The sequence below is a fragment of the Erythranthe guttata genome, chromosome 8, assembly GCF_056151865.1.
Source record: "Erythranthe guttata isolate IM_541 chromosome 8, IM_541, whole genome shotgun sequence".
In the NCBI taxonomy this organism is placed as follows: Eukaryota; Viridiplantae; Streptophyta; class Magnoliopsida; order Lamiales; family Phrymaceae; genus Erythranthe; species Erythranthe guttata.
In genome coordinates, this window is record NC_142540.1 from 17,404,604 (window position 1) to 17,422,004 (window position 17,401).

At 32.4% G+C, this 17,401-nt stretch overlaps 2 protein-coding genes across 2 annotated transcripts; one reads left to right on the forward strand and one right to left on the reverse strand.

Annotated features, from left to right (window-relative positions):
- The first annotated feature begins 8,173 nt into the window (after positions 1-8,173).
- On the forward strand, positions 8,174-11,063 carry LOC105961922 (sugar carrier protein C-like). Its single transcript, XM_088822106.1, has 4 exons — positions 8,174-8,489; positions 8,598-8,920; positions 9,531-10,160; positions 10,342-11,063. Exons 1-4 carry the CDS (start codon positions 8,354-8,356, stop codon positions 10,816-10,818), a joined length of 1,566 nt encoding a protein of 521 aa, XP_088678232.1. The 5' UTR covers positions 8,174-8,353; the 3' UTR covers positions 10,819-11,063.
- Positions 11,064-14,072: 3,009 nt separating this feature from the next.
- Positions 14,073-16,484, reverse strand: LOC105962271 (vesicle-associated protein 4-2). The gene is made up of 7 exons (XM_012986575.2): positions 16,001-16,484; positions 15,429-15,499; positions 15,181-15,262; positions 14,891-15,009; positions 14,641-14,718; positions 14,392-14,511; positions 14,073-14,303 (listed from the first exon to the last, which is right to left on the reverse strand). The coding sequence occupies exons 1-7, from the start codon at positions 16,269-16,271 to the stop codon at positions 14,244-14,246; spliced, it is 801 nt and encodes a 266-aa protein (XP_012842029.1). The 5' UTR covers positions 16,272-16,484; the 3' UTR covers positions 14,073-14,243.
- Between the last annotated feature and the right edge of the window lie 917 nt (positions 16,485-17,401).

The following is a 17,401-nucleotide window of genomic DNA, read 5'->3' on the forward strand; positions in this document are numbered from 1 at the left end:
ACAATCGAACCCTAGAATCATCAACTATGTTCTAAAACGACTTGAATTCATTATTCTAACAATAAAATCATGTTTATCACATTTATTTCTCAAAAAAAAGTTAATTCAAAAAGTAATTTTTACTTGTTTTTCGTGAGATTGTTGTGGCGGGGTTGGGGCAACAACGGAGTTCAACGGCGACGGGCGACGGCGACGACGACGGGGCGACGGCGACGGCGACGGGGCGGCGGGCGGCGCCGTAGGGGTGGGCATTCGGGTCGGGTCGGGTTATTCGGGTTATTCGGGTCGGGTTATTCGGGTTTTTTGCAAAAAAAAAATTACCCGAACCCGACCCGAAATAACCGGGTACCCGGCAACCGGGTACCCGGTTATCTCGGGTCGGGTTCGGGTCGGGTTCGGGTTTTGCTATTTTCCTCTTTTTTTTTTTTTTTTTTTTTTTTTAAATAAACAATAACTAAATTTACTTAATATATATATATATATATATATATATATATATATATATATATATATATATATATATATATATATATATATATATATATATATATATATATATATATATATATATAGACATATACATAGTAACATATACTGACTGATATACATATATATATCTATATATACATATACTGAATTACTGATATATATATATATATATATATATATATATATATATATATATATATATATATATATATATATATATATATATATATATATATATATATATATATATATATATATATATATATATATATATATCTTTATATATATTAAAAAAAAAAAAAAAAAAAAAAAAAAAAAAAAAAAAAATTCAACCGGGTACCCGATCGGGTACCCGGGTAGGATTTCTAATACCCGGACCCGACCCGGTTTGGGAGCACCGGGTACCCGAACCCGGGAAAAACCCGGTTACGTAAAAAATTACCCGACCCGGTCGGGTAATACCCGACCGGGTCGGGTTATACCCGAATAACCCGACCCGAATGCCCACCCCTAGGCGGCGGGGCGACGAACGGTTTTTTGCTGCAATTGATTTTTTTTTTGTTTTCTTCAATCTTCCCTCCTCGTTTTGATTTTGTCAATTCAATTTCTTTTTTCTTTTTGTTTTATTAATTTTTTTTTAAATTGGTCTTGCAAAAGAAAATTAATAAAATAATTTTTTTTTGTTTGTATTTTATTAAGGTTATTATAGTCTTTTTATACTGAATTTAATAAAAAAAATTAAATTGGTCTTGCACTAAGTAAATTTCGTCTTGCAAATAGTCGCTGCCTTTTTTTTTATTCTTTTTTTGTATTTTTTTTTGGTCTTGCAATAGCAATTAACTTAATTTAAATTAATAATATCTAAATTATTATTGGGGTTATATTTGTAATTTCCAGTCTTGATCTTAGTAAATTTATTTATATTTTGGTCTTGCATGAAGTAAAGTCTTGCACTTAGTAATTTTCGTCTTGCAAATATCTGCAGCCTTTTCATAATTCTAATAATTAAAAGGGTAAATTATAGCCATCACCCCTGAGGTAAGGTCAAATTACAAAAAAAACCCTTCATGTTTGGATAATTACAATCACTTCCTCGACTATGAATCTTCTTACACGTCCATCCTTGCGGTGTCAAATTCAGTGGAATATTCTAGATTATGTGGAATGTTATGCAGTTTGTACTCGTTTTACTTTATTCGAGCTCCATAGTTTGAAACGAGATGATCATAAGATGTGTCTTTTGGCTTGTAAATATCAGATTGTGGTGCATCGAAACTACTTTTTTGCACAAAATGAGTACAAACTACAGAACATTCCATATAATCTAGAAGATTAGTTGAATTTGACATCATAAGGGTGAACATATAAGAACATTCATAGTTGAGGGAGATGATTTTAATTACTCAAACATGAGGGTTTTTTAGTAATTTACCAATGCGGGTGGCCCGTAATTAATAAAAAAAAATAAAAAAAATGAACTAACTCGTGTAGGTTTAGGCCCAACAAATATGTGAAGGTTTCAAGATCGGCCCAATTCTAATTGATATAATGAAACAGATTGTTTGATAATGGGCCAATCAATCTAAAAGGGGGTTTGATTTGATACGAATATCCACTATGATAATATTTCTTATGTTACAAATAATAACATAAAATAATATATATTTATATATAAAACATATACAAATTGACCTTTCATTAATAAAATAATGAGGTATTTCTCATTCTTTAAGACTAAGATAGAAACAATGCCGTTGCATCATTACACTCTTTTATTTGCTAATGATAATATCTAACCTGTCACTTTCATGTTACTTAATTACAGCTAAATATTTTCAAATTCTTGATTATTGTTTTGCTTAGTTATTAACTACGTCTTTAATTTGCACATGCATGAACAATTAACTAATCAGCTAATTAATCTCTGGAGTTTGGATAACTATACATCATTAAGGCTGAAATTTTCAGCTTTGAGTGACGAATCTGTTAAGTTTGACTAAAATAATACTTCATGAAAAAAATATCTGTTTAATATTAATATTTTAGATATGTATCCTTATATTATGAATATTAATTACTAGCAGTAGCTGTAGGGGTGTTAATGAGCTAGGATAGCTCGACAAAGGCTCGAACTCGAACTCGAGCTTTCTGAAGAGTCGAGCCGAGCTCATTCTTAGTTCTCCGTGAGCTTGGAGCTTTTTTTCTTTTTTAATTTTAATTTATTTGTTTAGGTATATTTTAAATGTAATTAATATAAAACAAATAATAAATTCATAAAAGTAATTAAAATGAATAAATTACATGCCATTTTTTTATTTCAATTTTTTTATTATCTTATATATAAAAGAAAGAAACGATGGGCAACCCTAAAAAACCCCCTAATAGTATTTCTGTAATTATTTATTTTTAATATTTTTCCTGTAATAATTTCTAATTATAATTTTCAACAACTATCAATTTCCTATTTTTCATCATTATATCTCAAATCTTAAGAGATAAATGTAGAAATTCGATTTGTTAAATCTTAATATGTAACATTTATAATACTACATTATTAAATTTTACTATGTTAGTGTAATATATTTTTCTTTATTATTTATTAAATTGATTATTTTTTTTTCACTTTTGTAATAATATACCGTGCATCGCATAGGGAAAAAATGCTAGTAATTCATAATAATAAAATTTTAATAATATTAATAAAAATTTAAAATATATAAAAAAACACAAAATGGTTCAAATTAAACTCGAGGTCGAGCCCAAAAATCAATACTCGAAGAACTCGAGTTCGCCAAAACAGCCAAGCTCGGGTCGAACTCGACTCGTTTACACCGTTAGATAGCAACCAACCTTTCAACAGCTAAACTGCACATGAGGTGGGCCTTGTGGGTTTATTTATTTGATTTCATAATTTATTTATATATTGGACGTTATTTTATTTATTATATATATTTAATTTGTTATACATAGTTTCAGTATTTTTGGTCCACTTGTGAGTATGAATAATTAATGAATACATAAGACAACTTGGTGGCATTAAAAACTATTATATGCTTATTTTACGACGGTGACAAACTCGTCCATTCTCATGACTCAGCTGTACTATGCTTTATATTAATGATTGGTGTATAAATATTGGTGAGGGTGAGGGTAAACTGGTCTTTTACCTTATCCCTTGACTATTTATTCAAATGTTTAATTATTTTACACAAAAGTCTTTAATCTCATAATTAAATCTTACGACTATTTATTATTTATTATTATTTTTTTATTTTTTAAAGCTAGATGTGAACATCACATAAATTGTTGGAATTAAATTAACTGATATTGATAGAGAGACACAATGATAAAAGCATATACAAATATTCAATAATTTATTGAATTTTTCTTTCCCCACTCTTAACTGCCCTCCTAATTTATTTGATTGCAAATACATATGCTAAAAGTATGGGACCATCACATTTTAAATTAAAGTATGTCCTTTGACACTAGGGATGTAAATGAGTTGAGCCGACTCATGAGTTTAATGAATCTACATCGATAAAAGCTCGAGTGTGAACTCGAGAGCTCATCAAAAGAAAGCTTGATGAGCTTGAACTCGAGCTCACCAAAATTGACTAGAGCTCGAGCTCAAGCTCAAAAAATGTGACAATCTCGGTTTATTACACCTCTACTTGACACTATAAATATCATTCGAATTTATGTATCTGCAATTATAAATAATACTTATGTATTTGCCTAAATAATTCCAACCAATTCCTATTTTTTTTTCAATAGAAAAAAAAAATTAGACATCATTAAATAGATTTTTTTGATTATATTATTAAATTATGAAATACAAACCAGCGACTAAAAAATAAATCATTACTTGATTGTATAAATTATTGAGTGTGGTCAATTTTGTGATATTATGATGTCCAAAGTTGACTAAAGATTCGTGACGCTGGTGATTGACTTGTCTCTACTGGCCAATAGTTGACTTTAGATTCCCATCCCTCCCCTTTTATTGCCAAGCATTGTTTATTATATCTTTAATTTATTTTCATTTTCTTCTTTTTAGAGTAGTAAATTTAATTTAATTTATTTTCTTGTGTATATCATTTGGCATCATTTATAACATATTTGATGATGCTAGAGATAAATCACTTTAAACAGTTGAAGTAAAATGAGCTGTAAGAGCAAACTGGATTAGTGGCACACGAGTTTAATGACATTGAGATATCTGCAATCAAGGAACACGTAAACTATGCTGCGGTTTGATCCGGTAGAAACCCCTCCGACGCTCAAGTCAGGCGTGTGGATTACATAAGTCGTGGAGAGAATACGAATAGTTGTATTGTTCGAATTTATTGAACGCACCTTAACAAATGAGTTAAAACTTTTATTTATACCTGGTTCATTTGGCTGAAATTACGTAGTTGAGATTGTTGGGCTCAAACCTTATTTGAAGGTGATTGGGCCTTCGTTGGAGTGGTCATCAAAATTAGACTCGTAACCCAGTAGATATAAAAATTGCAGGCTCATTGAATTGACCAAATTAAACATATATATAATATTAAAGTTTACTTTTACGAATTTTGTCGTAAAAATCATATATTAACACTGTATTTCAACAATTTTAGTATCTGATATAAAATATAATAAAAAAATAAAAAATCAAACGTCTTATTAACTAACTAATTTGATTAACTAGTAGGTAATAATTGCAATACGATCTAATTTTTAAATGTTTTTAAAGATTAATTAAAACAAAAACGACGTCGTCACTCGTGTGAAAAATGAACCATCTTCACTCGGTAAGGAAATTAAGATATGGGCCAATGGGTTGGGCCGGGCCATAAATCCGACCAAAAAGACCGGCAAGACTGACGTCATTATGTGGGGCCCAAAGTCCAGCTGGCTGTCCCCTCTGGCCGACTTATTTCCGAGTCAAGCCCTCGTGTTTGAATTTTTGTGTGCATGAAAAAAAAAAAAAAAGAATTACTCCATAAATAGATTTTTTTTTTGTTAAATAATATTTACTATCTTTTATTAACCAATAAATTCGTATATAGTATGATTTTTCGAGATAAGCATTGGAATAATGGGGGGTAAAAATGGAGAAAAAAAAACACTTTAAAATCACGTTTCTTCAACCATATTACTAGTAAATTATTATTTATTATTATTGTCACACAATCAATTTGCATTATCCATCAAACGAATTTGATGACTCAGCACTATCTTTATCTGTAATCTTGAATCTGACTTAAGCTCACAGGAAACTAAATTTGACAGTTCATTGGATTGAATTTGCATTTAATAAAACAATCTGGTTTTTTAAATAAATCAAAAATAAATCAAAAATAAATCAAAAAAAAAGAAGAATTTGTTTTTAAATGTTTATTAAAAATCCAGATACAATACTAATATTAAAAAAATATGTTTTGAAAAGAGATTTTTCTTTTTTTGAAAATAAAAATATAATTAAAATCAATAGTTGACTAATATGAAAACCATTTTGAAAGTTGAATACAGTTCCCACCGTATATCAAAATTCAAAAACGGTTATTGAATTCAGCAAATCAATCTTTTGGTCTCCACTTGCTATCTTGTTTTTATTTTATTATCCCTAAAAGAAAATTTAGGCCAAATTTGCATTAATATAATGTAACATGGGCATTAAACACAAGCATGGAAATAATAAATGAAAACCCAATTTAATATTGGGTTGTATCAAATACAAAAACTTAATTTATTTTAATAAATTAAAACCCAATTTACTATATTATTATTATTTCAAATTTGACAAAACGCTAGTGGCATAACCTATACACTAGAGGGCAAGGACTATATAATATAACTCAACTGATTTGGCTATGGTAAGTTGGTCTAAAGTTCTAGGATCTGAGTACTGGGAACCGCAGTGTGAAAATTTCGATTGCAATGAACCTACGTGTACTATATGCTAATTGATCGTTAGTCGTCATGATTTACATTCCTTCATTAAAAACCTGTCGAATAGTGGGACGAGGCTTTGTGGGCATCAAACTCGGTCAACTACCTTCATAGACCATTGAATCACCATAATTTACATTATTTCATACAAAAAACCTATCGGAAAACAAGATGAGGGCCCTAAAAAATTTCGTCTTTTAGTGCAAGGAGGTCAGTTTCTCGGAAATAGTATTTAATATAAAGATTTGTTATTTTTTCAAAATCAAAAATAAAATCTTGGCTCCAACGTTACAGCACTACATAACCTAATGTAGTAATCATTATGGATTTGATTATTATTATGGGGATCACTATTTCAAATTCCAACTTTTGCTTACTTGAATACCAAAAAAATAAAAAATAAATAATTAATTGTAAATTACTTTAATACCCTTAATGAAATTAAAACCAAAAAAATATTACAAATACTATTTTTCTTTCTTAAATACCAAATAATCAAAAACTCAAAAAAACCATTTCCCTCCTTCTCCACCTCCTTCTTCTCCCTCCCCAAGAACCCTTCTAAAAAATCTTCCTCACAACAAACCCTTCTAAAAAATCTCACAACAAACCCTTCTAAAAAATCTCAAAACTAAAGAAATTAAAACCTCACAAAACGTATAAAATTGAGTTATAAGACAATAATATGGTAGTATATATGAAAGGAGAACACATTAAGGTAAGTATCGATGTCTTTTTTGAGCTTCGAAGTCGATTTTGAATTTTTTTTTTTTTTAAACCCGCCGGCAATTTTCGACACATACAGGTCGATTTTTTGGTCAATTTTCGACACCAACGTGTCGAAAAAAAAAATAAAAAAAAAAAAAACAAAACAAAAAAAAAACAAATTTCGACACCTACCTGTCGAAAATTCTCCAAATTTCGACAGGTATGTGTCGAAAAAATACTGTTGGTAAAAAAAAAAAAAAAAAAAAATTTTTTTTTTTTTTTTTTTTTACCAATAGTGTTTTTCGACACATACCTGTCGAAATTTGGAGAATTTTCGACAGGTAGGTGTCGAAATTTGTTTTTTTTTTGTTTTGTTTTGTTTTTTTTTTATTTTTTTTTTCGACACGTTGGTGTCGAAAATTGACCAAAAAATCGACCTGTATGTGTCGAAAATTGCCGGCGGGTTTAAAAAAAAAAAAAATTCAAAATCGACTTCGAAGCTCAAAAAAGACATCGATACTTACCTTAATGGCTTCTCTTTCCACATATACTACCATATTATTGTCTTATAACTCCATTTTATAAGTTTTGTGAGGTTTTGATTTTTTGAATTTGGAGATGTTTTGGAGGATTTAAGAAGATGAAAAAGATAGGGTTTAATTGGGTTGTCGCGGCAGTTACGAGCACGTACGGTGGCGTTCGGCGGCGGCGGCGAGGGTTGGAGAGGAGAAGAAATGGTGGAGGTTTTTTTTTTTTACAACAAAGGGTTTTTTTTTCTTTTTTTTTTATTTGGTTTTTGAATAGGTAATTTCTAAAAAAAATTGATATAATTGATATTTTGTATGAAAGGGTGTTTTTGTACTTTTCTTTTTATTTTGGTATTAAAGTAAGAAAAAACTGATAAATATATACTCAATTTTGGTTTTAAACTTGGTAGTATTCAAGTAAGCAAAAGTTGGGATTTAAAATAGTTGCCCCCTATTATTATTTATTTATTTATTAAAAAATAAAATAAAAAATAATATTACAGAGCTAAAATATAGTGACAGCTAAGTTATTGTAGGAAACGGATACATTTTAAGTCAACTTTTCTCTATATATACATGCTTACATTTCTTCTTCTATTCTCATCTATTTTTGTATTATAATTATTTCTTTCTCATAATATACTGTCAAACTTCTCCTTTTACTTCCTTTCATTTCTGCGTAGAGAAGAACAATGGCCGGCGGTGGTTTTGGCCCTGGTCCCGGCGAGGGTAAAGAATATCCCGGCAACCTAACTCCCTATGTCTTGGTCACCTGCGTTATCGCAGCCATGGGCGGTCTTATTTTCGGCTACGATATCGGAATTTCAGGTACTTTTTTACCTTCGCCGACCAAGTGTTTGTGAAAATGTCCCAGAGACTTTTTTGATTTGTTTTTTAATTGGGTTATTTATGGGTGTTTGTGTGGTTACTTTGCAGGTGGAGTGACGGCCATGGATTCGTTCTTGAAGGAATTCTTCCCGTCTGTTTACAGGAAGCAGAAGGCCGACGACTCCACTAACCAGTACTGCAAATTCGACAGCGAGACGCTGACCATGTTCACCTCGTCGCTGTACCTGGCGGCGCTCGTCTCCTCGCTGGTGGCGTCGACGGTGACCAGGAAGCTCGGCCGGAAGCTGTCGATGCTGTTCGGCGGTGTGCTGTTCTGCGTCGGCGCGTTGATCAACGGGTTAGCTCAGAACGTTGCTATGCTCATCGTCGGCCGTATTTTTCTGGGTTTCGGAATTGGGTTTGCCAATCAGGTCAGTTTATCAAACCCCCATTATAGAAAAAAGCTTGCTTTTTTTTTTTTTTTTTTTTCTTGATTTTGAAATGGTTTTAATTTTAGCTTATGAGTCAACGGTCGAAAGTAGTTCAGATCTGATCCATTATTAAATGAAGTGTTCAGAGAAAGTATGTTCATAAAACGACAGATATATCTGAACAAAACCCTGCTTTTTATTTATTTTTCCATGAATTAGGTATAAAGACCAGATTTTTATCACCAGAGCTCGAATTAATTTCAAAGAATCATTTAATTAATGAGGAATCAAAATCATGGATGCCCTGTTTTTCCTTTGGTAGTGACGTTATTGTATGATTCTTTATTTCAAATTAAGTTGACTCCAATTGCTACGCCGTTGAATACAAACAAACACCAATGGCCCCACAAAAACCACACCCCCCCCCCCCCCGCCCCCACCTACCCCCACCCCTTTTGATTTTTCTCCCTCCCTTCTAGATACTTGCTATTAATTCATTATTATAGATGATGTGTATAATGATAAAATTTTATTTTATACTATTGATAAATTGTAGTACAAGGTAGAATCACTTACAATTGAATTTTTTTATTTTTATTTTTTGCTGCAGTCTGTGCCACTTTACCTATCAGAAATGGCTCCCTACAAGTTCAGAGGAGCACTCAACATTGGTTTCCAATTATCAATCACAATCGGCATTTTAGCGGCGAGTATACTGAACTACGGATTCGCCAAAATCAAGGGTGGATGGGGCTGGAGGTTGAGCTTAGGTGGCGCGATGGTCCCGGCTTTAATCATCACCATCGGATCGTTAGTCCTACCCGAGACACCAAACTCCATGATCGAGCGTGGGCATCAAGACAAGGCCAGAACCAAACTCATGAGGATCCGAGGTTTGGCCAACGTCGACGAAGAGTTCAACGACTTGGTGGCGGCTAGTGAAGCTTCTAGACAAGTGGAGCACCCTTGGAGGAACCTTCTACAGAGGAAGTACAGGCCTCAGCTTACAATGGCTATTATGATTCCCTTCTTTCAACAGCTTACGGGTATTAATGTGATCATGTTTTACGCGCCTGTCCTTTTCAAGACGATTGGATTCGGGAGCGACGCTGCTTTGATGTCGGCCGTTATTACGGGTGGGGTGAATGTTTTGGCTACGATTGTTTCGATTTATGGTGTGGATAAGTGGGGGAGGAGGTTCCTTTTTCTTGAAGGCGGTATTCAAATGCTCGTTTGTCAGGTACGAATTACTAATCTTTTTTTCCGAATTTAGACGAAATATTTGAACAAAATGGCGAAAAGGGTCTTCAAATTGTTGTTACAACAATCATTATAGTCACTCCAAATTGCAAATCTTTAAATTTTATCCAGGCACTATATAGTTTGTAAAAACTAATTTTTTACGTTCGATTTGTTTTCAGGTTGTGGTCGCAATATGCATAGCCATTAAATTCGGCGTGGACGGAACTCCAGGTGAGTTACCGAGATGGTACGCAATTCTGGTGGTGCTGTTTATCTGCATCTACGTGGCCGGATTCGCTTGGTCGTGGGGCCCACTAGGGTGGTTGGTGCCAAGTGAGATTTTCCCGCTAGAAATCCGATCCGCCGCTCAGAGTTTGAACGTCTCCGTCAACATGGTGTTCACTTTCTTGGTGGCTCAAATATTTCTGACTATGCTCTGCCACCTGAAATTCGGGCTGTTCTTGTTTTTCGGCTTCTTCGTGATGGTGATGACGGTGTTCATATACTTTTTCTTGCCGGAGACGAAGAATATTCCGATCGAGGAGATGGTGATTGTGTGGAAGCAGCACTGGTTCTGGTGTAGGTTTATTGGTGATGGTGATTATCCTAATGGAAATGTTGAACTGAAGAAGGGAGGGGATAGTTACAAAGTATGATTTTTATATTATGGTGGTGCATAAAAAAAAGTTTGAATTGGATTTAGTTTGTTACAAAGTATTAGGTTCAATTTCGATGTAATTGTTGATGAGTCCCTCAGAAAAAATATATATACATATATGGATTAAAGGGTTGTTTGTAATTGATTCCATGGATGTTTGTATTAATTGAAATATTGAATGAAGTGATATTGTGTAGTTTGTGTTGATTTTGAAAAAAAATATATATACACAATTCTTTTAAATTTGGATGCTTGTTTAATTTTAATCCCCACTTTCAACAATAGCAAGATTTTGTTTGACTCAAGTTCAAATTTCATTGTCAACGATCAAACGATCGAGTTTGTTACACAGTTAATTTAGTGTAGTTTGTGTCTTTCGTCTGATTTGTAAACTATTATATGAGAATGTTGTAAATTTATTCAGTGCATCTATATGATTATCGGTTCTCAATAATCGAGACGCAGTAGAACAAGTTCAAATACTTATAAAGTTCATAAGATTCACATGTATAGTAGTGGTTCAATTTGGATAACGCACAATATCTTGATGATTGTACAAAATGGATAAAGGCAAATAGAAAACAAAATAAAATAAAATAAAATAAATGAAAAGTGAGATATCTAACAAAAAGATTTGATGGAATCAATAAATGAGTAAATCTTAATATTCACTCATCCAATGGGAATCGGATTCACATGTGACCCACCGCGAAATCAATTTAATTTTCTTTCTGTCACGAATTAATGAAACAATTTAATTTTCTGCCTTTTTGGTGACAAAGAAATATACATATGTATATATTAAATAACAAATATCAAATAAGATTTAATTATTTAGATAATCATAATCATTTTGGTCACGGAAATTTAAAAAAAAAAAAATATTGCAACAACCACTAATCACATGATTCGGCACATAATTTTGATAGGGATGAGTGGTACTTCAATGAATGGATACTTGTTCATATTCCTCTTCACTCATTTAACTTGATACCCAAAGTTTATACTATTCCTATCTGATAAAGTTATATACGGGTAAATTACGGCTGCTTTTGAAGTTAAGGTCAAAATTGCAAGAATACCCTTTATGTTCGGGTAATCACAACCCTTCTAAACTATGTGTTTACTTATGAAAATTCCCTTGCTTAATAAGTAGATTTGACGCTGTAAAGGTGGATGTATAAGATAATACGTAACTGAGGATGGTTGCATTTTTATGAGGAGTGTTTTTGTAATTTGATATTACCTTGGGGTGTTGGTTGCAATTTATCCTAAATTTATTTTGAGACAAAAAAAAGAACCTTATCCACAATTCTTTGTATTATGTTTCTCTTTCCCCTTTTGAGAGTTTTGGATAAAGCTCAAAAAGCTACGTTTTGACGACTTGTGGTTGGAATATATATATACATTGTTTTAATTAAATGATAAATATTATAGATATTTACTTATTCTATGCCATTTTATGATAATTGATTTTATAAATGAAGATCATATTCGGTACAATATACAAATTGATTTTGAGCTTTTTTTTTCTCATAATTTATTTTTAAGTGATTGCAAAATAAATTTTTATTTCTGTTTCTCTTAAAATAAACAACTTTAAGCTATAATTTATTAAGTACTAACATTGTTTTTTCTGTTTAAGTTCATTTTTCACTAAATTTACGAACACCCCAAATTTTAAGAAATAAGCACTTAAACCCAAATTTAACTAACAATCTATAAATTCTGCTTTTAAATAAGAAGAATCTATTCCAAGATGTGTTAAGTTGAAGCAAGCATCTTATTCCCTTCGCACTGAAAATGGCAAAAAGATTTGGCAATACCAATTTTTTTTAATTAAATTAATATACTTTTTGTTAATATTAATTTAATTGGGCTTAAAAGAGTAATGCCCAATTTAACATGGATATATATATTGGGCTTATAAAGTTACCTATAAGGCCCAATATCCAACTTGGCCGGAACAAGGGACACATACAAAAATAATAAAATATAGATTATCTTCTATTAATATTACGTCTTAATTTAATAATTGATAAATTATATTTGTTGTGGCTTTAAAAGAATTGAAAAATCTAATTACATAGTTGAATTATTTATATATCGTAATGAATAATTGTTGAATATTTCTAATATAATGTATATGTAATTAAATTCGGTTATTCAATATTATTTTGGTATAATGGTATGTAAGAAAATGCTAAAATGTCATATCTTCATTTTGAAAAACGTAAAAACAACAACGACGACAACGACAACAACTGATAGAGAGCTTAAAATGATTTAGCTCTTATTAAAAAAACGAACGAGTTTTTTTTCGTGCATGGGAGGAATATAATAATATCAATTAATTAACAGAGCCGTCGATGCAAACCCACTGTCCGACAAAGATTTTGGAGCAGTTAATGTTAGGGTTGATGGCGTCGAACACCGTGGTGCTCAATTTGAACTTGGCTGCTATTTCCGTGCAAGTCTCGCCGCTCTTCACTCCGATCACCGAGTCGCAACTCACCTTTGAACTCGCCTTGATCGCTGCAAATATATGTATGTAAAACTTGCCTTAACTTTTATCAATAATGTGTAATATATTCTTTGCATTTTAAAATAGATGTCATTTACTAACATGTTGCACATATATTGAAAAAAAAAAAAACTAATAAATACGAAATTAAAAAAATAAATCCAAAGTGAGAGTTAATTCGAAATGTAGGGAGTAGAAAATCTTCTCGTAAAATTTGAATAATTGAATTTATTTGAAACTTACCATTAAAAATCAATCTGCTTTCGGCCATAGTCGAGATTATGAGAAGAAGTGAGAGCACCAGAGCTAAGTTGAAGAAAATCGAGAGTTTGCTGCTTCTCTTAGCCATGTTTTCGTGTGTGTGTGTAAGCTATGTATGTTTTCTTAAATTTGCTTGATTAAAAACCGGTATTTATGGAAGAATTTTGAAAGGGTTCATACGAGAAAAACGCATCGTAAATTACTAGGGTTTTCGACAGTAGTGATAATGGGCGTTTGCATGGGACAAATGGAACTAATTACCAGCTGGGTGAAGTATACAATACAAGCTGGGATTAATCAAATTACAATGTTTTTTGTATTTTTGTAAATGAATTTTACGTAATTATAAAATTTTACGTATTTGTCAGGATTCGACACCCACAGACATCATCGTCTTGTTGTTTCCGTAGTTTCGAAATTCTTGGATCATGGATTAGAACTACTGTTTGTGAAGTCTGCGAAATCTGTTTCCTCAAATCAAATGAAACACATTCTTGAATTACGGATTATAACACTTTTAGCATAATCAACGTTCGATACGTAAATCTATACACCCCTCAGATTAAAATGCAGAATTTAACCCACGAAGAAAAAAGAAAAAAAAAAAAAAAAGAAATATCAGCCATAGGTAACTCGAGTCATACGGAATCTATTCCTTCGACTTGTTGACGAGCTAAGTATCTCTCTCTCCTTTCTTTCTGCAATAAAAAGAAAAATAAGATGATGAAAAACACCAAACGAAAATTTGATTATAAACATCTTAAAAAAATTTCTTGATGGCTTTACCCATTCATCGATAACGAGTCCTTCTCCAACAAACTTCGGGCCCGTGTCTTCTGAAGGCTTTTTCCGGGCCTCGAGTTCAGCCTCCGCTTCAGCCAGCTGGCGCTTTAATTTCTCCAGAGCCTAATAAGGATCAAGCATGTATTGGATATTGATCAACATTTTTCCATTGCAAACATTTATCTCTAAGAAACCCCAATTAAATTAGTGGTATATAAACATTAAGGAGTTCAAAAAAAAAAAATTACTTACAGGGGTAGGGCGTTCGACATCTAAAAAAACAACTTTAAGTATTTGCTCCACAGCCACTTCATCTTTATGCTCATCGAACTGTTCCAACAAGAGCGTATGAATTAAATGAATATTTTGTTTGTTGTCTCGAAAATATCAACTACCAATTTTTCATCCAACTTAGGAATATAATCAAGATTTCAAGACAACCGGACAATACTCAACTAGCATATGTAATAACAATTGAAAGAACACAGTAATAGAGGCAGACCAGTTCGGGTATGTAGTCCATTGGTCCTTTCACTTTCAGGCTCATGATTTTAAACTTCACTCTGCTTTTTTGATCCATAGGCTTTTCGTTGTTCTCTGGAGGCTCGATAAACTTGAATACTAACGGAAACATAGGAAATCAAGAAACGTACAAGAGTCATTTTCTAGCCAAAACAAAAACTAACAGTAGTAAAAGGAAAAAAAACATTTACCAAGTATTCACATTTATTGCATTCTACGATATACAAATTAAGCATAAAAACGAGGAAATAATTCTGTAACAAAGATTACCAGTTGCTATGATACTTTCACCGGGAGCAAGAATGGCCCCGGGAGGACGCATGAAACAGCTTTTCGGTGCAGTTGTTTGGAACTAGATTACATAAAAAATAAGCCTCCCTTAGAAGAAAACTCGACAAATTAAATAACGTACGATATGAAGTAAGTAACATAAACCAAATCAAGCATATTAGAGCCCGTAAATTAATAGAAATAGCATAATCGGACTAAATACAGAACTGAAAACAATTTTCGAATACCTTGAATGCTACGTGCGACTTGCTTGTGTTCTTAATTTTGATAGCACTCTGAACTTGTTTACCTGGTTCGTCTGCAGTTAGTTCAAGAAAACCAAGTTAATGTTCAATAATCAATGAATTTCATTTTAGCCACAAACATGAAAACGACGAAGTCTAAACGAACAATCAAAATCTCCTTTTCGAGAAATAAAAATTGTTGTTCTTTACCTAAATGTTTGACGGTCTATTTTGCAGCATTAATTTTCTTTTTTCGACTACGAAGAAAAAGCATAAAATCGAATGTTCAACTCGCAAATCCAGCAATTCTACTCACTATTTCTCCAATCAAAGTTGAGAATAAAATCAAATAAAATCAGTACTTCAAGTCTAACATGATCATACTTTTTGCCAATAATCTGAGATTAACCAACTAGACAAATTCATCCATCAAAACAAAACACAGATCAAGCTTTAACTGAACTAAATAAAGAGGAATTATTCACCAATAATACTTCCATCATCAAGCAAGTAAATGAAAGAGAAAAAAAAAAATCAAAAAAATGAGCAGCGAACTGACGGTAACTTGTCCGTACAAGTAAAGTAGAGCTTATTAGAGGGATCGAGCTTCAAGCGCCGCCGCGCAGGGAGGAGAGATCTAGCAACTGAAGAAACCGATGTTCCCTGAGCACCGGAACCCTCCGCCTGCGGATGGGTGTTGCTGTTTCCATGGCCGTAATTCTGCTGGTAGTGAGAGAAATTCGACGGAGACGAAGCTGCCGACTGAGAATTCCGGAAGGGGAATCTGAATAGCCCCCATACTTTGCCGTCCGACGAGGTCGCCGGTTTCTCCTCGGCGATTGCCATTGTTTGAGCTACTGATAACGGTAAACCGGAGAGTAAACGACGTCGTTTGGGGGGTTTGGTTTTGGTTTTTGTGCTTTTTAGAGAGCGACTTTTGAATAAGGTTTTGTTTGGTGTGTGGTGGGCTTTGTGCAGATTTTACAACGGCCAATTGTTTCAATGCAGAATGAATAAATCCGAAATCCGAAATCTGAAATTCGAAATCGAATCGAAATTGACACCCTAAAAAGTATTTGATGTTTTTATATTAGTGTCAATTTCGTTCTAAAAACGAATGAGGATATCGGAGTTCAGAATTTCGGAAATTGAAATGAGAAATAAAATTAATTTAAATCCTTCAAATTGAAATTGACGGAAATTATTAATTATATTTTTTTATGTATCAATAATATTTATGTGATTATTTGCGGGATTTTTTGTAATTTTTTCCGGATTTTTGGAATTATTTTTGTAAATACAAAAAAATGCAGAATTAAACAACGCATTTCGAACGTGGTACTGTTTGCTTAATTAAACAGTGCATTTCTTGTTTGATTAGTTAGAGTCAAAATAATTAAGATTAATTAATTAAAGTTAGAGGTGGATTAATTAGTAGTGGCTATTTTGTTATTATTATGGCTACGGAAGTGGAGTGGGTGGCCAAGCAATACGTGTTGACTATTAGCATGTTGAATATCTCGCCAACTTGGAAATTAAATTGAAATTTAATTTTGTTTGTTTGCTTTTGGCTTTATTTTTGGTGATTCAACGGTTGAGATTAAACCAATCGTGATGAGGTTTAAATTGGATTATATTTTGGACTTTATGAGTTGATTATGACCACAATGAGATATATGCCCAAATTACGCAAAAACTCATTTTGTTTAGATAATTACAATCATCCCTTCAAATATGTATTTTCTTACGAAAAAAATCATCTTTAAGTAGATAAAGCTCGGTCTTCGACCCAAGCTGTATAAGGCAGATAAATTGGATTGGTAACTAGAAATAGGTCGGCACGTAGTGATTCATCATGCTCAAAGATGAGCCGATCGTTCGTTAGGAACGGTTTATAAATCATCAAATTCCAAAAAATGGAATGAAAAGTGGGTCCATATTGTAAATGATCGAGATCTCGCACGCAACAACACCCC